Genomic DNA, 25,219 nt, shown 5'->3' with positions numbered 1-25,219 from the left:
ACCAGTCCAAGTCAAGGTCACAGTGGGACTGGATGACTTTTGTCTTAATCAATTTAAATCGATTAAAAGTGTATCGCATGTTTGAGAGACTGAATGATACAATTTCTAGTAAGTTTATATATAACAAAATTAAAATGAAAGCTTAAAGTGAAGTGTGGTATTTTTACATGGCATATGCTCCACCGAGGGATTCTTTTTGTGTCTGCTCGGTATGTCGTATGTGGGTTTTTTTGTTTTCGACACTGCTGATGCTTCGATAATTTAAAACTCTGTCTTAGGTCAAACCACAGCACAAAGCCAGAAAAAGAAAAGCGTGAGGGCTACCAAAAAACAGTTTTATTGTATAAATATATATATTCTAATACATACATGCATAATAACCTCTCTTGCCTACAGATGATTCTTCCCCTTCAGACGATATCTCAGAACAACCTGTTTACACAACTGTGATCATAAACAAGACAGAACAAACTCAAGAACTGGGTTCTTATGTTATTAGCATTTGGACATTTTATTGGATTTTTTTCTTTATTTGCTTCCTTTTATAAAATTATGCCATTCCACAAATATTTGCATTGATCTTATATTAAAAATGTAATGCTTGTTTCCTAAAAGAAAACATATTCTCAATTTCAATGGCAGATTCAGGATTATCACGCTCCACACTGCCCCTGAGTCCCCCAGCAGGTGAAGAGTCGAGTTCACCATAGGAGATCATTTATTCACCCATCCAGACAGTAAGACTATTTTGGCCTACAGTGAGCTACATTTTAAAAAACAGTATTTAATATGATATTATTTAATATAAGATTTTTATTATCGTAAACCAGCGGTCCCCAAGCCCCGGGCCTCGGACCGGTACCGGTCCGTGAGTCGTTTGGTACCGAGCTGCGAGAGTTGAGGCTCAGGTGTGAAATGTATAGTTTTCAGGGTTTTTATCGGTTTTCAGCGTTATTTTGTTATCGTTTTATCGTTTACTTGGTTTTCCTCGGTCTTTTCACGTGTGTTATGAATAAATTTTCTTTTTTCCGGTACCGTTACTAGTTTTATTTTGTTGTATTTATCCGCGACACCTTAAAGGCCGGTCCGTGAAAATATTATCGGGCATAAACCGGTCCGTGGTGCAAAAAAGGTTGGAGACCGCTGCTGTAAACCATCTTTTACGGTCCCCTTCAGTTTATGTGACTTTCTCAGGTATTATTGTTAGACCCTTTATTCCACCCACTTACACTCAAGGAAAAAAAGTTAACTTAATGTGACAAAGTGGTCAAAGAGGTTATAAATAAAATAATACAACAACACCTATGGGAATTCTCTCCCCAGGAAATATGAAGAGACTTACCAGTAGCTGGGGACCATAAAAGAAGAAAATCACACGTGAAAAAAAATTCAACACTCAAGGTGCTGTACAACAAAGGAGGTGTGGAAAACAACCCACCGCCGAAGGTCCCACGGCTACTGTTGTGTCCTCAGTTCACTGCAATAAAAACAAAGGAAAACACAATAAAAGTCACACAAACCTACAGTCCCTAACCCTTGACCAAAACCTAGGGGACTAAAGTCCCTCCATGCGCAACGCAGCAGGGCCATTATCATGTAAATGTGTGGTTAATTCTTCGAAAATATATTTTAAAAAAAGCATTTTTAGGCCTGTTAATAAAATTTAATACCTAAAAAATTCAACTGGCATGGTGTCCAATTTTGTCGTACAACGTCTGGATATGTACAGTATGTATTGACAGGGCTGTAATTTTTCACTGTTTCACTTTAGAAACACTAATCTTTGCACAGATGATGTTTATATGTTGGTTACTGAAATCCTGGAACCAAATGTGATCTGAGGCATATTTTTAAAAGGGTTATATGCTAAAAATTAAAAAAATAAAATTAGGCGAGGATAAAGTACACTTACTTTTTCTGTGTTCCAGTCTCAGTAACTTTGACACAGTAATATCTGCTTCAATATTTACACCTCTGATGAAATCTCACAAGTGTTTATTTTGATAACAAGATTCTAAGGACAGAGTTTGTAATTGCAGAGAAATAATCAATTAAATTTGGGCATTACATTTTCGAGCAGGAAGCTCAGAAACCCCCTTGGGGCTTAAGAGGTTAAAAGCCGAGAAATGCATATGCCAATCTTCTTTTGGATTTCAAAGTAAAAGCCTGGTGAATATTCATTTTCTGGACTACTCTTTCAATTACTTTAGAATACTCTTAAAGGGAAAAGCATGTTTCCACAGACTAATTAAACAATAGGAGGGTTGTTGAATTCTTATGGAAGGGGGTGTTACGAACTTGCATTTTCATGTGTTTGTTCTGTGCAGGTTTATGTTAATTATGTTAATGTTTATGTTAACATCTGTTTATGTTAATTCAGCTGTTCCAGGGCCCTGCTCCGACTGGTGTGTGGATACACCGCCCTGACATGACTGGTTCCAGCTGGAGGACCTGCCCATTAAAAGGAGGCTGGAGTGCCACGGTGGGAGAGGTCTTCGCGTTTCCCCTCACGACCCAGCAGTGTACCTTTGGCAGCTGCTGGCTGCAGTGCTGTTTGAATATTGTGGAAGTGGAGTGGGTAGGGGTGAGCTGCCGTTTCTTTTGATCACCAGTTTTCTCCTGTTTTGAATTAGTTAAGGAGGTCAGACTCTGTCTTTATTTTTGACTTTGTTTTGGTAAGGTCAGGGGTGCAGGATTTGTGTAGATTTGTTTTTGTTTATTATTTTGGCCTTGGCTCACCCTGAAGTGTTGACACTCCCATTTTGTTGTTCCTCTTTTTTCCACTTTATAAATAAATCACATTACTAAGAACGGATTTGTTTCCTGTGGCTGCTTGGGTCTTGGGGGGGGGGGGGGGGGGGGGAGCGAGTGCCTCACGAGTGCCTCACTCATGTTATTGCCTGGCCGTAGACTACTACATGTTTACATAAATCTTCGATCACTAGCATGTGACTCTGCAGTGCTGTACTGTATGTTTGTAAGTTTTCTCCCCCCAAAAGCCAACAACATTTTGCACCGTCAAAGGCACCTGCGGTAGCGCTCAGAGCAGGATGCTGACCATCACACAAAAAAGTCAGACTTCTAAAGGAAGGTAGAAGTTAGTATTTTTTGGACCATAAGGCGCATAATAAAACGCATTATTTAAAACAGGGAGATAAGTCAAACTTTACTCAACTCATTCTTCTTGCTTCCTGTACTTCCGTACCATTGATTCATTAATGTTAAATTCTCTCACAGCTGGTCTATTCCCATGTTCTGGTCCTGAAAACAGGGTTCAATCTTTGGTTTCATTCTATAATACTGGACTTATTTTTCTATGAAGCACAACTTAGCACAACTAACACAACTTTCACATTTTGTCTCTGTAGCTACATTTAAAAAATGAAATTGGGTGGTTGTTACATTTTCACAAGTCTAACTTGTAATTTGAACAAAAATAATTTCATCCTTCTATAGTGAAAGTAATTAAATCATGTAGGATCTGCATGAAATTCAACAACTTTTGTTCTTGTTGAGATGACATGATGGGATCTAGTAACAGTGGTAAGTTGCCTGGACTCACAAAATTCACAAGATCACATGAGATTACAAGGGGTAATGGGAAAGTGCTTGGAGTGGGGTTTGGTGTGCAAATAAAGAATATGTTTTTTGTTTGTTATTGAAATTAAAAAACCAAAAATAAAAATTGTTGAAAAAAAAACTAATATTTGATTTATTTTCCAAAGAAGGTTTTGAAACTTGTGAAATGCTCATTTTTATTTACTACATCACAGAAACATGTAAGAAATAATCAAAATGGGAAGTGGTGAAGTCTAGCGAACACAAAATTTGTCACACATGTAAATCCTTTGCTGCCACTTGAAGTTAAATAATGCATCATTCATTTTCATATTTTTTTAAAAAAGAAAAAGAAACAAAAACAAGAATAAACTTGGTCTGTTCATGGGAAGTGTGGTTTGTGGCTCAGCTGTGGGGGAGGAGTGCAGCAGTGTGGGCAGAGAGCTGACCTGGAGAAGAGCTGGAGTAACATATGGAGCCAAACTGAGCGATCAGCTCTTAAAGTGAAACCCAGGAATCTGTGAGCGCAAGGATCACACTAATGTTTCTCAGGTTTTATTGCTTACCTGGTATTTAGATTTTTTTGAAATGTATGCATTATTTTTGTGCTCAATACAGGCGTGTGGATTCTTCATTAGCCCTGAATGTCACCCCCCACCCCTCACTTTCTCCACCTTTCACTAATTGTCACGATCTAATAAAGGCACAAACTTAAAATGAAATTCAAAGAAATCTGATGCTCCATTGTCTAAAATCTGCCTAAACTTCAGAATACCAGCAACTAGCATCAACATATTTCATATATTTTTTTATTATTAGTAGTAGTATATGAAAAGACATTAGTATGAGTGTTTGAATATGAAAACAATACTAAGGGATTCAGAGGAATATTTAGATTTATTTCATTAACATGATACAATTAAAATAATGACTCTGAAAAGAATTTTTAAAAAAAAGAAAAGAACACTCTCACACACACACACCTTTTGGCACACCATAGAGATGGTGGGTGGGTGTTGTTGTTGGTCCATGAAACCTATGGAGCACACATTTCTAACATATGTTGGGAAATCAGTTTTACCCCGGTTCTTTTATTCGTCGAAACTTCCGGAGACGGCACCGGAACTCAGTAGTCATTTCACAAAACCTTTATTCATCTTTATTCATCTTCATTTATGCATGCACTTCTAGAAGATTTCTGCAAAAATCTTCACCCCTTTGTTAGTTACAGCCAGCTTTATAGAGGCGTCCCCATCATAAAACCCCCCACGGTGTGCTGCAAACTCTGTGTCTGTGTCTATGTGCACGAGCACATGAATGCCTACATGTGCGCGTTCCCACGTGTCTATGTGAGTGCTCGTGTGTCACTGTGTACGCATACCTGTGTGTATGTGTGAGTGCACATGAGTGAGTGTGCGTGTGGATGTGTGTGCGTGACAGTTAAAACACTGTGGGTGTAGGTAACTCCCTAGAGGTCATAAAACCCCCACCTTACATCCTCTGGGGAATTTCCACTCAGTGGGGGAGAAGCCTCCTACAATCTACTCCTAAGTTCACGACACAGTGACGCCTTTATTACTTTAAGGGCAGTATCAATGTCTCTACAATAGTTCTACATTCTATGATAACACATTTCTAAACTCTAAAATAAGCTAAACATTCTACACATACAAAGACCTGAAGTTGCACCAAGGGTTAAAAAGAATGAAAAGTGTCCACTGCAGCCACTGTCTGCCATAAATCAGATGTATATATACAGTAGTGCAAACATACACACAACGCATTGTAACAATTATATTCCATGTGTAATCGGTGCTGTTGAACTGCTGACTAGCCATGGTGTACAAAATATTGCCAGAGCCATCAATCATGTGATTTTTAGAGTCACTTAAACTTAAATTAATGATATAACATGGTGAAATTCAAAGAAAACTCATTATCAGTATCCATCTGTACACTAAGACTAGGACAACAGTATCAGTCAAGGGGTCTTAAAACAGATTTAAAAAGTCTGACCCATGTTGTTTTTCTCCATTTTCAAACAAGAAAAGCAACAAAAGTAATAAACAAAAGCCCAGCAATCAATACAGCAATGCACTAATTGATCTAATAGAGTATTATGGTCTACAGTATTGAGCGTTGCACTGAGGTCTAGCAGAATTAGCACAGAGATGAGTCCACTGTCAGAGACCATAAGAAGATCATTTGTGACTTTCACTAAAGCTGTTTCTGTGCTGTGATGAGCTCTGAAACCTGAATGAAACTCTTCAAATAAACCATTCCTCTGCAGATGATCTGTTAGCTGTTTGACAGCAGAGTTCAGAAGCCTTGCAGCTTAAATGGTAGTTTGATTGGACCATGACTATCTAATAAAAGCAAAAGTTTAAATTAAAAGAAAATGTATTTGTTCATAGTCTGAAATGCACCTAGAGAGTTTAAACAATAAGACAAGACTAACGAATTTACATGAATCTTTAGATTTATTTCGTAAGCAAGTATGAACCTACAGTTTATATAATGATTTGGCAAATAATTACAAAGAAAAAAGAAAGGATAACACTATTACATAGTCTTCAAAGACATACACACACACACACACACACACACACACAAAGAAAAATCCTCTGGCAGTGAATCGCAGACCAGACTTTTGTTGTTGTCGGTCCACATCAGCCAGGGAGAAGAAAAAATTCATAACATACAAAGAGCTGAAGTGACAACAAGGGTTAAAAACAATGAAACGCGTCTACTGCAGTCTGCTGTATTTTTTTTAATTTTTTTTTTCAATTTTGTTTTTTCACAGTTATCCCACTCCCAGTGAACACAGCACTTGACCTACACACTGCTGGGTTTTTGGAGTACTCTACAGAAGCACATTTATGTAGTTTGAAAGTCAAATATCAACACAAAAAGTTACAATATCACAACCATAAATCAAGTATTATTCATGAGGGTCCAACAGCAGGTAGGTAACGTTTATTTGTCTGATTTCTTCCACTAGATTCCTGTTCTGACACAAATCCTATGGGATTTGTGTCTCCTTCTGAGATCCAACTGGAGGTTTTTGGCTTGTTAGTCAAATTTGTAAAACACTACACTTTAGATCCACTAAATGCAACAGTATACTGGATAGCTAAAAAAATATTTTTGTCATCACCTCTTAATTTCCTCAATTTTATTGGTTCCTTGTTGTCTTTCTTAAAGCACCAGAGATTTGGTCTCGTCTCTTTTCTGCTATTTTTTTACTTCTGTTTGGTAGGTGGACTCTGATCTGCTGTTTCCCTTATTTATTTATTTATAGTTGCTCAACATTTTCCACCTGGGCAATATTTTTGACTCTCTATCACCCATTAGCTGTTGTTATCCACCTCAGTCCATTATACTGCTGTTAAATTGTGTGTAGGTTGACTTTCCTGGTCTGAACTTTTTTTTTGTAAACATTTAACCCTTCAAGACCTACCATAGAACCAAGTCCGCCAAAGCTTATATTATATTTCTACATGTTGTAGTGCCATTTTTGGGAGCCTTTCAAGTTGCTATACATCAATACAACCGTTATAGCCCAAATTTTAATAATATGTCTGCATTAAGTGCATAGTAATTACATAAATTGCAAAAAAGTGCAATAAACTACAAAAAAATTGAAAATCGTTTTTGTTTTTTAACATATATTTGTAGTTAGAGAAATTTAAGAGGCTTATCCCTCAAAACTATAAATACAAAAAAGTTGCACAAAATAGTTTCCCACCACAGGAAATTTATTTTAAGTGTCTTCATCTGTCAGTGTCTTCTTCTACATTTCCGCAAAATGACGTCATGTCCGGTTTCGGGCAGGACATGGCGGACATGCGATAGTTCGCGCTGATGGAGGTAGGAAGTGTTACAAACAGCTGGTCGGATTGGCAAAGCGTGTTTCTGGAATATTATGTTTTTGTTGCTGCAAGTGCTTTTTATGCAATTTTTGCAAAGCTATATGCGGAAGGAAACCGTGACTTAGGACAAGCTGATTGCAAAAAAAATTATTGCGCTAGCTTATGTGGTTGCAATGCTACCGGGATTTTAAAAAAGTTGCGCAAAACGGAGCGTGCCCGCTCCGACTAGGTTTAGAGGGTTAAAGCAGACTCATTTTAGTTTCTGCCTATCCCAACTGAGAGTGAGGTTTTCTTTAAGAGTCTTCATCGCCATGAAACTTTGCAATCTCTTTGTGCATATACATATAGAACATTATAAAACATTATAAAATCATTTAAGCATGTGATAGACTTCCCCCTGCAATCCCCTCATTTGTGTGTCCTGCCCCTGCAATCACTTCATTTGTGGGTCTTCCCCCTCCAATCCCTTTGTTTGTGTGCTCTGCCCCTGCAATCCCTTCGTTTGTGTTTCCTGCCTCTGCAATCCCTTCATTTGTGTGTCCTGCCCCTGCAATCCCTTCGTTTGTGGGTCTTCCCCCTCCAATCCCTTCGTTTGTGTTACCTGCCCCTGCAATCCCTTCGTTTGTGGGTCTTTCCCCTCCAATCCCTTTGTTTGTGTGCTCTGCCCCTGCAATCCCTTCGTTTGTGTTTCCTGCCTCTGCAATCCCTTCATTTGTGTGTCCTGCCCCTGCAATCCCTTCGTTTGTGGGTCTTCCCCCTCCAATCCCTTCGTTTGTGTTTCCTGCCCCTGCAATCCCTTCGTTTGTGGGTCTTTCCCCTCCAATCCCTTCGTTTGTATGTCCTGCCCCTGCAATCCCTTCGTTTGTGTTACCTGCCCCTGCAATCCCTTCGTTTGTGGGTCTTTCCCCTCCAATCCCTTCGTTTGTGTGCTCTGCCTCTGCAATCCCTTCGTTTGTGGGTCCTGCCCCTGCAATCCCTTCATTTGTGTGTACTGCCTCTGCAATCCCTTCGTTTGTGGGTCCTGCCCTTCCAATCCCTTCATTTGTGTGTCCTGCCTCTGCAATCCCTTCGTTTGTATGTCCTGCCCCTCCAGTCCCTTCATTTGTGGGTCTTCCCCCTCCAATCCCTTCTTTTGTGTGTCCTGCCCCTGCAATCCCTTCGTTTGTGGGTCTTCCCCCTCCAATCCCTTCATTTGTGTGCTCTGCCCCTGCAATCCCTTCGTTTGTGGGTCTTCTCCCTGCAATCCCTTCGTTTGTGGGTCCTGCCCCTGCAATCCCTTCATTTGTGGGTCTTCCCTCTGCAATCCCTTCGTTTGTGTGTCCTGCCCCTGCAATCCCTTCGTTTGTGTGTCCTGCCCCAGCAATCCCTTCGTTTGTGGGTCTTCCCCCTGCAATCCCTTCATTTGTGGGTCTTCCCCCTGCAATCCCTTCGTTTGTGGGTCTTCCCTCTCCAATCTCTGCATTTGTGTGTCCTGCCCCAGCAATCCCTTCGTTTGTTGGTCTTCCCCCTGCAATCCCCTTCAATGGTTGCCCCCCTGCAATCCCTTCATATGTGTGACCCTCCTCTGTGCTATTATGTTGACCTATGGTTTTGCCAGGTAGATCTGCTGTTTTATTATTTCCGTTCCCATCCATGTTCTGAGCTTGTGGTTGGCTTATTTCTTCTCCAGCTTCCTTGATCTCTTGTTTTTGGCCTCCACTCATTACAATCTGATGTGTGGTTATAGGTTTTTCTGACTGGTTTTCCTTATTGTCATGCTGCGTTGGGGGTGTTTCTGCTCTGTTTGCAGAAGAAACCTCCTTTGCTCTTTTTTCGCCATCCACATCACCACCAACCTGATTTTGGTTTTCCATATTTCTTTCAGATCCGGTGGGACTGACATTTTCCTTGATATTGTCCGGTTTCATTGTGTCTTCTCCTTCAGAATGAGTAGTTTTTTCCCCTTCTGCTTTAATTAGACTCTGATCTGCTGTTTCATTTATAGTTTGTGTTTTGTTTTTGTTTTCTTCAGTGTTTGCATCTTCGTGTTGTTTAGGCCGATGTCCTTGTCCACTATTATCAGTCAGATTTGGAATTTCATAATTTCTTCTTTCGCTGTTATTATCAAATTGTTCAGGTTGTGCTTGTCTTCCATCATGTGATTTGCATAAATTATTTGTTGTCTCTCTACCTGGGTGGTTATTATTTTGTTGTGTGCCAGTTTTTGTTGTCTGCATGATATTTTTGTTGGAAACATGGTCATTTTCTACCTCTATTTGACACAAACTGACATGTGAACTGTCATTGACCTTTTCTTCCCTCATCAGAGATTCCTCTTCTGGATCTTTACCAAAAGCTTGCATTTTTTCTTTGCTTCCAGTCTCTGTGGGGAGATACAATTAGTAATTTTAAATGCATTACTTTCCCACACCAAAGGTTTAAAAGTGAAGAATTACTGTCATGAAAATATTATTATTATTATTGTTAAAAGTAGCAGTAGTGGTATTATTGAATAATAATAATAACATGTGTTTCTGACTCAATTGAAACAAACTTTTTTCATGTCCTATCTGGCAGTATAAGAATCACAATTGTTGTCTGAAGGACAAACAAAAAAATGCAAAATGAAAAATGAAAACAACACAGTAGAGAAACCACAGCAACAACCAACATACACTTAAGTAACATAAGCTTAACCTTAATGTTTAGAGGCAGCAGCCAACCCAGACAGTGTGCGTGTGTGCACCTGTGTTTGTGAACCTGCACACGCACACTGTCTGGGTTAGCTGTGTTCATGAGGTTTCTCCATGTAAGTATTTAATAATAGGTGCGGGAAACCGCAATCCTGCCCCCCAGGACATGAAGCAGGCATGGAGCTTCTTCTATTGGAGGGGCAATAGCTTCTAATATTATTGACTTTATAAGAAAATAAGTAAAATATGAAAAACACAAATTTTAAAACTGAATGGAAAAAAGCCTCTATAGACATGACTGTGTGCATAATGACATGTTATTGTTAGAGTGTTTGTGTATGTTTGCAGTTGGCCTTAAATAACATATCAGCAACATATGAGGCATTAACAGCAGCATCTAGACTTGAAAGTCTAGTTGGTCTAACCACACATTTTTTGTCAATAATTAATTGGTGCAAATTTAATCAGATTTGTCTGACAAAGTAGGAGATTACGCAATATTTGGGCATGCATTAGAGTCTCACCCATGTTGTTTTTTCTCCATTTCCAAACAAGAAAAACAAGAAAAACAACAAAAGTAATAAACATAATGCCAACAATCAGTGCCGCAATGGTAGATCTAGCTGAATCCACAGAGAAATCATCTGAAATAATAAAGCACATGAGATAAAAATAATTATTAATAAGTCACCATATGTGTTGTCAAGTTTGCCAGTTTGTAGCTAAAATTTGGATCACATCATTAATTAAAAAAAACTTAACCTGGAACATGGATCTTGGCTTCTCTGTACTGGTTGTTTTGTTGGATTCTACAGGTGATGTTGTTGCCGCGTCCTTTTTCCAGAGTCAGTCTGCTGCTGAGGACATAGAGGTCATCAGGACCTCTGAATATCTCTTTAGACCCAGCAGAGATGATCTTTCCCTCGCTCTCCAGCCAAAACACCTCCGGCTCTGGATACCAGCCTTTGGATTTACATTCTAACACTCCAGGGCTGACTTTGGTTATCTGAATATCAGCTTCTGAAAACACATAAAATTGTGACATAAAAGATAAACAGTAATCCAATTTCTACGTTCAGCAGCATATACAGTTTGTCCACTTACCAACAACAAGTTCAACACTCAAATCTGCACTTAGTCCAGGAATGAAGCACCTGTATGTTCCTTCATCTGACAGCCTCACTTTGGTAATTTTCAGTGATACATCTCCTGTTTTCAGTTTCTCAGTGGACACTGACGTTCTGTTCTTGTAGGATGGGTTTTGGCCAACCAGATGATCTTCACCTGACCGCCACACGTGGACAAATCTGGGATTCAGGTCAGATCTTGACCACTCTACCATCTCATCCACGACATCCATAGGATGATCCAATTTGCATGGTAGGATGATGTCTTGAGTCTGACCAATTACTGCAAACATTCGATACTGACTGTTTGTCAGAGATTCACCTGTGAAAGAAAAAGGTGTTTTTGTTCTTTTTTTAGAATTCAATAACTTGAAGTTGCTTCAAAAAAATTTTCTATGCTTTAGTCACAGATTGTTACATAATCTATTTGGCTCAGTGGGATTTGGTGGGATTTGGCGCAAAGGTGTTATAATGTCCAACCACTGAATTTTAGTCAGGATAATGAAAATAATATAGGTTGGACATTATAACACTGACTGACCTAATTTATGCTAATGTCAGGTCATGTAAAACAAGCCCAAATCAAAGCTCCATGAATTAATTTAGTACATTTTATTAGCAGTGCCTGGGAGATAGTTGTCGTCTTAATTGTACTCTTAAGTGTATCTCCGCATTTTGGCATAGCTGTTGTTGAATAAATAATAACAGTAGAAGAATGTGAAACTTATGTGTGTCTCATAATTTTTAACATGTCGTTCATGAAACATAGATGAGTTGAAGAATAACTCACACTTCTGCTACCATCCATACTTCATAACATGGGCTGGGCTGTAGTTACATCCTAAGGTTGTTAAAACTGAGCTTAAATTAAAGTGAATAAAATAATAGCATGTGTGGTATGACTGTTTTAGTAATGAAGAATTATATAATAATAATCACATCAGGATAACACAGAACAAAATAAACGCAGACTACTTTAGACCCGGAAGTAGGATTCGTCGCGTCATCACTGAACATAGGGAAATGTAACGATGGTAAACTGTTAGGAAGATTTGGAAAAGTAATAAATGGCCGTTATTTTATTAGGTTACACACGTGAAAAACTCCCCAAAAAACAACTTAGTCATAAACTCTGACACTTCTCTCTTATACAAGACCTTTTTAACCTTAACATGTTATAAAATATGACTAATCTAAAGGAACACTTTCACTTTCATTCTTAGTAGTGTACTGACCTGTTTGTTTGAACAATGGCGCCGCCAACTATTGTTAAACCGTAACCATTGATATTATTTCAACATTTGAAAGACCTTGAGTTAAAAAACATTTTGTGATGGAATCCAAATGTTCTTAGCACATCTGGTTGCAATTTCAAATGCACTGTTGACATTCAAAGAGAATCCAAACACATAATTTAAACATAAATATTTAAGCAAAGCTTTTTTTTCTATTGTTTACTTATTTATCACAGAAAAAAGTGATCACTTAATGAAGAAGTTATTCCAAGTTAATAAAATTTCACAATTTTAAAATAGATGAGGAACAATGCAGGAACCTGATGATGCATTTTTAAGTGTTCCTTCTTGATTGATTCCTCACTTGTTCTCTAGTTACAAAACACTTTTGAATACAATATTACAAACTAATATTTGTGTAATGACATTTTGCCATAAAGTATAATGCAACCAATGCAATTTAGAAACACCCTCGTTGCTTCAGTAAATCGTACACAACATTACATTTAAAGCATGTGTATTTCATAGTTTATAGTATTAATATAACTACTAATTTAATTTTTTTAATGCAACCCAAGAAAATACTTACGCCTGCTCATAAGTTCTTGTTGAAACTTTCATTTACACAGAGGTGTTAATAAATCTGTACTTTGTGCATATCCTGAGCGTACATATCAAAAGTATATTGGCTGTTGTCATTAATTGTGAGGATACATTACCTGCATTGATCTGTGTCAGTTGAAGAATGATAACAGAGTGGAAAAACACTATAGTCCATACACTGAGTTGAGATTTAGAGGATCGTCTGTCCTTGTGTTGAGGCATTGTGTGCTGCAAAAAATTCAAATACACACAGTTGTAAGACATTTTCTTTCACACTGGAAATGAAATTATGGTGAGAAAAGTTGAGGATATCTTACTGTTGGCTCACTTTTCAATCAGCACATTGAAAGTCAAGTCCTTAAATCAAATAACTTGACCTGCACCTGCTCGATCTGTCTTATCTAGCTCTAAGTCTATTAAAATCTACTCTGTGCAGCAGAGCTGTAAAAACACACCACACCTATAGTCTGATATAAAATGTTCAGGGACAGACTTCAGGCATGTCCACTGTGTTCTGAACTAGATACGTTGAGTGTCACATATGAGATAAGAATACATTACTCATTAATGATCAAGTTTACACTAAAGAGAAATCTTACTGTTGTGTTTTAAACCAAGTTAACAGTTTAACTAAAATCATAAATATATGTGTGTTTTTTTCTTTATTTCTTATTTTTAGCTCCTTCTATAATGGGTTACATATAAATAAAAGGCTGTACTTTGACCTGGTTGCCAGGTAGCTGATTACCGCGATTATAAAGCACCTGTGAGGCAGTGATATGAGCTGCTTTATTGGACTCTGCCCTCATATAACCGAAAAACATGACCGTGTTTACTGGTCAGATGGGGGCACTATGGGACCTGTTATTCATGCTCACACTATCATATAATACTTAATCTCATGTGAAGTTTCACTCCTAGCTCTTTTTCCCTTTTTGTCTCTGATTTATTATCTGTGAATAAAACACTGAATCAGCATGTGTCTCTTGTGACATTTTTAGATTCCTGTAAATAACTACAGCACCAATCTTTCCTATTGTGGAAATGCTGCTGTTGTGCTAAGGAACAGCAACTGTAAAAATGTGTCAAAATTCCTAAAACACTGGAATCGAGGCGCTCTCATATGGTCTCAAAATAGCTGTGTTGTTTAATCAGGCAATAGGTAAATGATTAAAATCTGTAAAATAATTGTGTATCGGGGCAACATGTAGCAGGGAATCTTTGCTATATACTGTAAGTAAGCACAAAAGTATAAAAATATAAAGTACAAGTTAGGAATGAAGGTCCAGAAAGAGGACGCTCTGTTTGAATTCATCAGCCAGCTGTTTGTTTCTTCTCTGTGAAGTCTGCACATTCTCACTGTCTCTGTGGAGGTTCTCACTTCCTCCAAAGTTGCAAACTTTAGTCCAATCAGAAGCAATTGCTTATGGAACTTAATTGTGCCATACGATGATTATACTCTGATAGTCCATCACAGCTGAATGAAATCAAGTGATGGGAAATATAAAATTCCAAGATGGCGCCGCGTATGGATGCCCTGGTGCTTCAGTGCGTTACTTCTGTCTTGTTTTTGTGCATAACTTCTGTGTCTGGGCACTCCTCTGGATATTCTTACACCAGAGAATAGCTTCTTAACTGCAGGACTACAACACCTGTGGATTTACTTCCAATATTTGTCGCATCTGCGGCAGATTTACTGCAGACTCTGATCAGGAAAGTGAGACGCCGGAAGAGAGGTAAGCGAGCCGGCGCACTCGTGCGTCTGAGGAGACGTGGACTGCGAACTGCTCTTCCTGGGATCTTCCTTTCCAATGTACGATCACTCAGGAATAAGACAGACGAACTGGCCCTGATGAGAAGCATGAACAGAGACTTTGCCTCCTCCTGTGTTTTATGTTTTACGGAGACGTGGCTCTGTGAGGACATCCGGGACAGCGCGCTAAAGCTGGAGGGCTTTCATCTGCTGCGCGCGGACCGGCAGGCCTCTCTCTCTGGTAAGACCAAAGGTGGAGGTCTCTGCTTCTACATTAATAGTGGCTGGTGCACAGACGTAACAGTGATTGCTCAGCACTGCTCTTCCTCTCTGGAATACCTTTTTATTCACTGCAAACCGTTTTATTCTCCGCGGGAGTTTGCTTCATTCATCCTGGCCGCTGTTTACATCCCGCCAGATGCGGATGCGCAGGCAGCTCAGTGTGCACTCGCGGAGCAGACACTGCACATGGAGCGGACATACCCGGACTCTCTCATCATTGCTCTTGGGGACTTTAACAAAGCCGATCTGAGCCATGAGCTTCCCAAATACAAGCAGTATATTAAATGCCCGACCAGAGAGGAGAGGACATTAGACCACTGTTACAGCACGATCAGCGGGGCCTATCGTGCGGTGCCCCGCGCTTCACTCGGACTTTCTGACCATGTCATGATCCACCTGATCCCCACGTACAGACAGAGGCTGAAGCTCTCCAAACCTGTCGTGAGGACCAAAAAACTGTGGAGCAACGAGGCTGTGGAGGAGCTTCGCACGTGTTTGGAGTCTACAGACTGGGACACAATGAAGGCTGCTTCTAACAGCTTGGACGAGTTTACGGACACTGTCACCTCCTATATCCACTTCTGTGAGGACTGCATTGTGCCATCACGCACCAGGGTGAGTTATAACAATGACAAACCCTGGTTTACTCCTAAACTCAAAAAGCTGTGGCTGGAAAAGAGAAAGGCGTTCAGAAGCGGAGACAGGGACTGCTACAGAGAGGCCAAGTACAGGTTCACTAAAGAAGTGGACATTGCAAAACACCAGCACTCTGAGAAGATGCAGCAGCAGATCTCAGAGAATGACTCGGCCTCTGTGTGGAAAGGTTTTAGGAATATTACAAACTACAAGCCTAAAACCCCCCACTCCACTGATGACTTGCTCTTGGCCAACACCCTTAACGATTTTTACTGCCGTTTTGACGAGCCATCAGGCAGCCTTCACACCTCCAACGGCCCCAACAATAGAGACACTTTGGACACTCATTCCCCCACCTCTCCCCCCTCCATAGAGCCATCACCACCTTCAATCACTTCACCTACAACACCCCCCTCCTCACCCCACACAAAAGAGGATTTCACACCACCTCCTCCCACCACAACTCTTCATATTCATGAAGGAGATGTGAGGAAGCAGTTTAAGAGTCTGAATGCTCGAAAAGCTCCCGGCCCAGACGGTGTGTCTCCTGCCACCCTCAGACACTGTGCAAACGAGCTGGCCCCAGTGTTTTCTGGCATTTTCAACTCCTCACTGCAGGCATGTCATGTGCCTGCCTGCTCAGCAGAGGATGTACTTCCTGAGGCAGCTGAAGAAATTCAACCTGCCAACACGGACGATGATGCAATTCTACACTGCAATCATCGAGTCCATCCTCACCTCCTCCATCACCGTGTGGTACGCTGGAGCCACTATCAGGGACAAACAGAGACTGCAGCGTGTTGTGCGCTCTGCTGAGAAGGTGATTGGCTGCAGACTCCCATCTCTGCAGGACCTGTACACCTCCAGGACACTGCGGCGTGCAGCCCGGATCTCAGCTGACCCTTCTCACCCTGGACACAGTCTGTTTGACCTGCTCCCCTCAGGCAGGAGGCTCCGGTCCATTCGCACCAGAACCTCTCGCCACAAGAACAGTTTCTTCTCCTCTGCTGTTGGACACATGAACAATAACCACATGATTGTCCCCGCCACTAACATATGACCCTACGCTGTGTAACTGGATCATTTCATGTTTGGCACTGATCACCACCTGCACTCATGTATATATCTTTCTACGTAGCACTCATAATTCTTATTCTCATGTATATATCTCATGTATATCTCATGCACATATCTTTCTTTCTACATAGCACTTTAATTCTTATTGTCTGCACTGAAGCACCGTGGCAATTTCCTAATGTTGTAAACCTCAACATCTGGCAATAAACCCATTCTGATTTCTGATTTCTGATTTCTGATTTCTGCTTCAAGTCCTCTACTATAATCCCTGTCCCCAAGAAACCTAGGATCACTGGACTAAATGACTACAGACCCGTGGCTCTGACATCTGTGGTCATGAAGTCATTTGAGCGCCTGGTTCTCTCCTTTTTTTTTTTTTTTTTTTTTTTTTTTTTTCTTTTGGCCTGTCCCGTTTGGCTCTTTTGCCCTCAGAATTGTTGTCTAAAGGCAAAGAAAGATGCCCAACGGATTTACTTTACCAAACTGACCATCCCAGCCTTGCCGTAATGGTCCATTTGATTCACCTTTTATTGTTTATTTTATTTTCACTTACTGAATACGGGACAGACTTGACTGGGGGAAAGAAGGGGAGAAAGAAAGAGGGAAAGAGAAACAGCTGAGAAGAGGGACGGGGGAGAAGGGCAAAAGACAAAAACCAACAGAACGGGCAGAGAAAAAAAAATGCATATATCAATCACCTGGATCACCTGCTGAGAAAGAAAAAAGAAAGCAAGCAGAAGAGAACAAGAGTAATAGAATAAACAACATCACAATGATATATGGGAATATGACAGTAAATACTAAATGTTAAACATTATTGTGCAGCACATAAGATCAACAGAACACAGTGTGCTTTGAGGTAGGAGCCAAAAAGGGTGTAGTTTGTGGGTGTGATCACCCGTGTGTACACCTGTGAGCATGGACGTGCTTGTTTTTTGTTTTTTTAAAAGGTTCCTTCATGTAATAATCTGCTAGAGGGTGTGGGGGGGCCACAGCCCCGTCCTCCAGGGCGTGAAGCAGGTGTGGAGGAGATCAAAACTCCAGACATCCAGAGGCCCCCAGAACACAAGAGACCAAGGAAGACCAACAGAGGGGCAGCTGCGCCACTGTCTCGGAAAGAGCTGAGGAGAGTCCCAGATGAGGGCTCACTCAGCAGCCGCGGAGCAGAAGCCAGGGGGAGTTGCAGTGACGCGCCCGTGAGCTCCGCCGGCAGCCAGCTGCGCCTGAGTGACCGAGCCCCAGGCCGAGAGGCCAGGGGCACCCCACCTCCGAAGTGGCCCGAGCGAGCCCCAGGCTCCAGGCCCCGATAAGCGGCCGCCAAGGAGTGAGCCGGTGTGTACCTGGACGCCCATCCCCGGACACAAAGAACCACCAACGCACCGATGTCTGAGGGGGTCCGCCACTGGCAGGGGAAGTGGTGGTAGGGGGAGATAGGCCTCCAAACCTTGGAGGGCCTGAGATGTCCCCAGAGAGGTGGCTCCTGACACCCAACCTGACATATAGACACAGACATACAGGCACACACAGATACAAACATCCATTCCCACCCTCATGCTCTCATATGCACTTACTCCACACTCAACCAACGTGGAGACAGACATAAAGAGACGTTGTACACACGATCACACTCCCCAAGCGTACTCTACAAACCGGGTCTAGGTGCCCCCGCCCCTGGAGGGGGGAACTGCACCCAGACCCAGGTGGTGTTTCCACCACAGAGAAAACTGCACCCACCCCACCATCCACTCATCTTCCAGACTACATAAGACAATAAACACCCAGGCTGAGATCTTCCTCCACCTCTCCTGTATCTCCCCCTCCTGCAGAGGGAGCTCCTGAGGAGAGGAAAGCTCCTGCAAGATGTGACAATCTCCCCCACCAGTTGAAGAGCCCCCCAGGTGGCTCGACGCACCGGCGGCACCCTGCTCCAGGGCTGGGCCCCCATGCACCCACCCGCCCACAACCCCGGCAACACACCAACCAGGACCCAAGCCCCCGAGGCCCGGTCCGGGTCCCAGCCCAGAGACGGAGCGCCCCCAGAACCTCACGCCCATCCCGGACCCACCCAGGGCCAGCCAGGCTACCAGGTCAGTAACCCACGTCCGTCAGCACAGACCCTCCCCTAGCCCCGCTGCACGCAGCCGCGAGGAAACAGTCACCGGAGAGCCAACAGAGCCCCTAACCGGACATGACCGCTACCCCGGGTTGAGCCCCCCAAGGAAGATGCCTCCGGGGAACCCCCCGACGCCCTAAGCCTGTCCCTACCCCCACACCAATCACAACAGTGAAGGCGGGACCAAACTATGACCCCCCACCCCCACTAGGTGATGGAGCTGATCAAAGGAGCCCAGAGACTAATGTAATCTAATAGATAATTTCTATATTGGTTAGAATTAAGATTATTTTTATTTTTCCAGTTCATGAGGACTGTTTTCTTGGCTATGCATAGGGCAGTGAAAACCATATGGGCGATATTCTTTTCTGAAGTGACATTATCTAAGCTGCCCAACAAACACACTAAGGGGGAAGTTGGAATGTTACATTTCAGACACTTCGATAAGTCTTCACATATCTCGCGCCAAAACTTCTGAACTGGTGGACAGAACCAAAGAGCGTGGATATAATTGTCCGGTGAATTGGTTTGGCAGTGTGAGCAGTTGTTGGTAGACGTAAAGCCCATCTTGAACATCCGATGACCTGTATAGTGTACTCTATGTAATATTTTGTATTGAATTAATTGAAGACTGGGATTTCTAATTAGATGAAAGGTTTTTAAGCAAATCTGAGACCAGAAGTTTAGGTCTAAGTTAACTGATAAATCCGCTTCCCATTTTGCAATAGGAAGTGATATTGATTCATCTGTTTTAGAAAGCATTCTGTATATTTTGGATAGTAATTTGGGGGTTTTAAGAGTAAGAAATTGAACCACACTTGGTGGTGTTTGTAGTTCAACTTGACCCGGTTTAAATTTCTTTTTTACTATGGATTTAATTTGTTGATATTCTAAAAATCTTTTCTTGTTGATCCCATATTGTGTAACTAGTCCGTCAAATGAAATAAATTCTGTTCCTTCTAGTATATGTTCTAAATATTTGATTCCTTTATCACTCCAATCTGAAAAGTTTATCATATTATTGTTTTGTAATATGTCAGGGTTGTTCCAGATAGGTGTACGTTTGCATGGGATTAATGAAGACGCTGTCAATTTTAGAAACTCCCACCATGCTGTCAGAGAAGAGCTGATGTTGATGCTTTTAAAGCATTCATGTCGTTGGATGTTTGAGCTGATAAATGGTAGGTCTGAGATCTCTAGATTATTGCAGAGTGCTTGTTCTACATCTAGCCAAGGTTCATCTAAGAGGGTGTGTTTTAGCCATCCTGAGATAAACTGAAGCCTGTTGGCTAAGAAGTAGTGCTGAAAGTTAGGCAGTTCTAGTCCTCCTTTATCCTTGGTCTTTTGTAGTGTTTTTAAGCTTATACGTGGGGGTTTATTTTTCCAAAGGAATTTGGACATACATGAATCTAGAGATCTGAACCAATCTTGTGGCGGTTTAGTTGGGATCATTGAGAATAAATAATTTATTTTTGGTAAGACCATCATTTTTATAGCGGCAACCCTTCCCATGAGTGATATGGGTAGACATTTCCATCTAGCCAGATCATCTTCTACCTTCTTTAAAAGTGGGATATGGTTTAATTTAGTTAGATCTGCAAGCTTGGGAGAAACATTAATACCTAAATATTTTATATTTCCCGATTGCAGTGGTGTAGAAGAGGAATTATGGAAGGAGCAATTAATCGGTAGGACTGTAGATTTTGACCAGTTAATTGAGTAATCTGATATTCTTGCAAAAGAGTTTATCAATTCAATCACCCCAGAGATATTGGTTTGTGAATTTTGGAGAAAGAGTAACACATCATCCGCATAAAGGCGGAGCAGGTGAGTAAGTGACGGACAAGGTAAGCGACTCATGTTGTAACTGACGTCAGACGCCGGAGATTTTGGCGGAAAATTAAAGCAAATGGTAGTTTAGATTTGAACAAATTCATTTAAGCTTCAGTATTACCAAATACACTTATCAATTGTCTTATAACTAACACTATTTGTCTAAATAATCTCCAACACCCTGGAGAACAACGAGGAGAGTTTAGAGACTCTCCAAGATTACATCGATCAGTGCTTTCAGGATCTCGTGATGAAGAAGACCCCGTGTGCAGCTTCCCCGGCCAAAGCTGAGACGCCGTCGTCGAAAAGACAACGCCCGACAGATTCCCCCGGCTCAACATCGCCAGCCGGCAAAGATATTGCCGACATATTGGAGTCAATCGACAAGCGATTGTCCAGTTTCGACGCAAGGCTGTCCTTGGTGGAGATTCTTCACCGAGAATTTAAATGCTTGCGAGAATCCCTGGAGTACAGCCAGCAGCAGGTGGAAACGCTTGCTGCTGAAAATGCCACGCTAAGGGAGTCGGTGAAATGTCTCACAGATAATGTTACCCAGCTCAATAGAGAAAATAAAAAAATAAAAGAAACAGTTATCGATCTACAAGCTCGTAGCATGCGTGATAATCTGGTATTTTCTGGTATTCCAGAAGCCGCTGGAGAGGACGCGGAGACCACGGTAAAAAGCTTCATCAAAACCCACCTGAAGCTGCCGGAGGACACTGTGAAGAACATCGTCTTCGATCGGGTACATCGCCTCGGCCCCATTCGGGCTACGGCCGGGAGACCACGTCCTATCGTGGCCAAATTCGGCCACTTCAAACAAAAGCAACATGTGAAAAGCCGCGGCAGGGAATTAAAAGGAACGGACTTCAGCGTGAACGACCAGTTCCCCAAAGAGATCTTGGAACGACGCAGGGTCCTCTTCCCAATCCGACGCGGCTTCATCCAGAAGGGCTCCCGCGCTGTCATCGCTGTGGACCGGCTGTACGTGGACGGACAGCTCCACCGCGACCCCAACATCACTCCGTGGCTGTATTAACCTCACACCAGATAAGAATCAGCTACACCATTTTCCTATCCACTCACACTAACTTGCATTAACATCTGTTTAACTTACCAGTATCAAATCGCATCTTAAAGTGTGATTTCATAGCAGAATTAACACCGTCACTCTCCGTCAGTGATTTAATTGGAATGTTTACGTTTTGTTTCTGTTTGTTTTTTCTTCTCGTTTTTATTTTTATTTTTATTTTTTATTTTTTTTTCCCCTCCTCTCTTTTCCCCCTCTTGGTTTTATGCTGCTCACCCCTGTCCTTGGTTTCTTTCTTTATTCCTTTCACTGCCTCGATCACCTGCTTCGACACTCATCCACAAACATCCTTTATTTCGACACATACGCACCATGCGCTCAACGGCAGCACATTTACATCAGTCAGACAGCGCACACAGTCATATAAGATACACACACACTTAAGCCAAGCCTACTCATATTAGTAACTATGCATACACAAAGTCAGACTCAGGGAGCATCTCGCCACACATTTTTTCTCTCTCTCCTTCTCTTTATTTATGAACAAGTGACGTATTCTCTCCACCTGTCTAAGCGACGCACACAGCATACATCCCTAGTTATACACAAACATCTATGGGTACACTGAGGTTCATTACATGGAATATAAATGGAGCTGGCTCCAGAGAAAAGAGGTTAAAAATATTTAACCAACTCAAAAAACTACAGGCAGATGTTGTCCTATTACAAGAGATCCACAGACCTCTTAGAGGTTCGAATGAACTTAAAACACCTGAGTTTCCTAATGTGTTCTCAGCTTGTTATAATTCTAGACAAAGGGGAGCAGCAATTTTAATACATAAAAATATTAATTTCACAGTACTCGATACAGTTATAGATCCAGAGGGCAGATTCTTAATCATTAAACTATCTATACGTGATAAAAAGCTATGTATTGCAAGTGTATATGGTCCAAATGTTGATGATCCCTCATTCTTTCACGGTTTTTTCAGTGCACTCTCTGAACACTTAGATGGCACACTTGTTCTTGGAGGTGACCTCAACCTTGGACTAAATGAAGACATGGATAGGCTCAATACAGCGGGAACTCAGCGTAATTGGCAGTCCACAAATATAATCAAACAATATATGAGCGACTTTGGTCTTTGCGATGCATGGCGCTCCCTTCACCCCACCAGTAAGGAATATACTTTTTTCTCACATGTCCATCACTCCTACTCTCGTCTGGATTATTTTTTGGTCAGCAGCTCACTGCTGAACGACATTTCAGACACTGAGATTCACCCTATAGCTGTCAGCGATCATGGTCCTGTATCTTTAACACTAATGCACAAGAATAATACTACGCCAAGAAAAAACTGGAGATTTAATATATCACTACTTAAAGATGAAGACTTTATTAAATATTTTAAAAAAGAGTGGACTTCATATTTGAACTATAATGACACTCCCGAAACATCAGCTTCTGTTCTATGGGAAGCAGGGAAAACTGTGATGAGAGGTAAAATAATTTCTTTCTCATCACATAAAAAGAAAAAAGAAAACAAAAATATTCAGGAATTAGAAAAAAACATCAAATCACTAGAAGAAGCCTACGCGTCCCACCAAGATCAGGAAACATTGAACAAAATACGCAAAACAAAACTAGAATTAAATGAGATAATTGATAAAAAAACAAAATTCTTAGTACAAAGACTACGCCTACAAAATTATGAACATGGTAATAAATCCGGTCAATTTCTAGCAAACCAGCTAAAAATAAATAAAGAAAAAACAACTATATGTGCTGTTCAAGATTCATCTGGGAACACATTATATGAACCGATACAAATAAACAACATTTTCAGGGATTTCTATAAAACGTTGTATTCACCACAAATAAACCCATCTAAAAAAGAAATTGATCAGTTTTTGGACAACATAACTCTTCCAAAATTATTGGACACTCAAGCAATGGCACTGGATTCACCACTGACACCAGGTGAACTCCAGGAAGCCCTGATAAGTATGCACAATAATAAGGCTCCAGGTCCAGATGGCTTTCCTGCAGAATTCTACAAAGAATTCTGGTCGATTCTAGCACCAGTTTTCTACAGAACGTTGTTGGAAATTAAAGAAAAGGGCAGACTTCCATCAAATATGAATTCTGCAAACATTAATCTCCTGCTAAAACCAGGCAAAGACCCTGTATATCCCTCAAGCTATCGTCCAATATCCCTTATAAATGTAGACCTTAAAATAATCTGCAAAGCTCTCTCAAAGAGACTGGAGAAAATAACCCCCCTCTTAATTCATCCTGACCAAACTGGTTTCATAAAAGGTAGGCACTCATCAACAAATACACGTAGATTACTTAATTTGATAGACTACTCATACAGTAAAAACCTAGAAACTACAATATTCTCTTTAGACGCAGAAAAAGCATTTGACAGAGTTAACTGGAAATTTCTATTTGCAACTTTACACAAATTTGGTTTTGGATCCTCTTTCATAAACTGGTTAAAAATATTATATAATTCCCCAACAGCTTGTGTTAGAACAAATGACCAGACATCCTCCAGCTTCTGTCTCTTGAGGGGCACCAGGCAGGGATGCCCACTCTCCCCTTCACTATTTGCAATTTTTATTGAACCACTAGCAGCAGCAATTAGACAGAATTCAGTAATTAAGGGCATAAAATGCAAGAACGTGGAACATAAAATCAGCCTGGTTCTCTCCTATCTCAAGACCCTCACGGCCCCCCTCCTGGATCCCCTGCAGTTTGCATACAGAGCCAACAGGTCTGTAGATGACGCCATCAACATGGCCCTACACTTCATCCTGCAGCATCTGGACTCCCCAGGAACCTACGCCAGGATCCTGTTTGTGGACTTCAGCTCTGCCTTCAACACCATCCTTCCAGACCATCTCCGAGGCAAGCTTTCCCAGATGAATGTGCCTGATCCCATCTGCCGGTGGATCACTGACTTCCTGACGGACAGGAAGCAGCATGTGAGGCTGGGAAAGAATGTCTCGGACTCCCGGACCATCAGCACCGGCTCCCCTCAGGGCTGTGTTCTTTCTCCTCTGCTCTTCTCCCTGTACACCAACTGCTGCACCTCCACCCACCAGTCTGTCAAGCTAATCAAGTTTGCAGATGACACCACCGTTATTGGACTCATCTCGGACGGGGATGAATCTGCCTACAGGAGGGAGGTTGAACGTCTGGTGTCCTGGTGCAGCCACAACAACCTGGTGCTGAATGCCCAGAAGACAGTGGAGATTATTGTGGACTTCAGGAAGCACACAGCTCCACTCCCCCCCATCATCCTGTCTGACACCCCCATCACCTCTGTGGACTCATTCCGCTTCCTGGGTAGCACCATCACCCAGGACCTGAAGTGGGAGCCCACCATCACCTCCGTCATCAAGAAAGCCCAGCAGAGGAT

General features: G+C 41.5%; 1 protein-coding gene across 1 annotated transcript; it reads right to left on the bottom strand.

Moving 5' to 3' along the window:
• Nucleotides 1–7,804: 7,804 nt before the first annotated feature.
• LOC147334621 (uncharacterized) lies at nt 7,805–13,290 on the bottom strand. Its single transcript, XM_086285968.1, has 5 exons — nt 13,184–13,290; nt 11,207–11,551; nt 10,865–11,122; nt 10,627–10,746; nt 7,805–9,792 (listed from the first exon to the last, which is right to left on the bottom strand). The coding sequence occupies exons 1-5, from the start codon at nt 13,287–13,289 to the stop codon at nt 7,805–7,807; spliced, it is 2,817 nt and encodes a 938-aa protein (XP_086142094.1). The 5' UTR covers nt 13,290.
• Nucleotides 13,291–25,219: the final 11,929 nt, after the last annotated feature.

Source organism: Aulonocara sp. 'chitande type north' Nkhata Bay, linkage group LG3 (assembly GCF_057382095.1).
Source record: "Aulonocara sp. 'chitande type north' Nkhata Bay isolate Kocher_YH1m ecotype deep benthic linkage group LG3, A_spYH_male_GT1.1, whole genome shotgun sequence".
Classification (NCBI taxonomy): domain Eukaryota; kingdom Metazoa; phylum Chordata; class Actinopteri; order Cichliformes; family Cichlidae; genus Aulonocara; species Aulonocara sp. 'chitande type north' Nkhata Bay.
Note: the sequence above shows the minus strand (reverse complement) of the source record. Positions and strands in the feature narration are given on the sequence as shown.

Excerpts from the sequence above, each read along its gene's own strand:
- LOC147334621 (XM_086285968.1), bottom strand. The coding sequence starts at position 13,289 with ATGCCTCAACACAAGGACAGACGATCCTCTAAATCTCAACTCAGTGTA. Across the intron at positions 11,552-13,183 it reads ACTGACACAGATCAATGCAG|GTGAATCTCTGACAAACAGT; the intron begins GTAATGTATCCT and ends TTTCTTTCACAG. Across the intron at positions 10,747-10,864 it reads AGCCAAGATCCATGTTCCAG|ATGATTTCTCTGTGGATTCA; the intron begins GTTAAGTTTTTT and ends TTATTATTTCAG.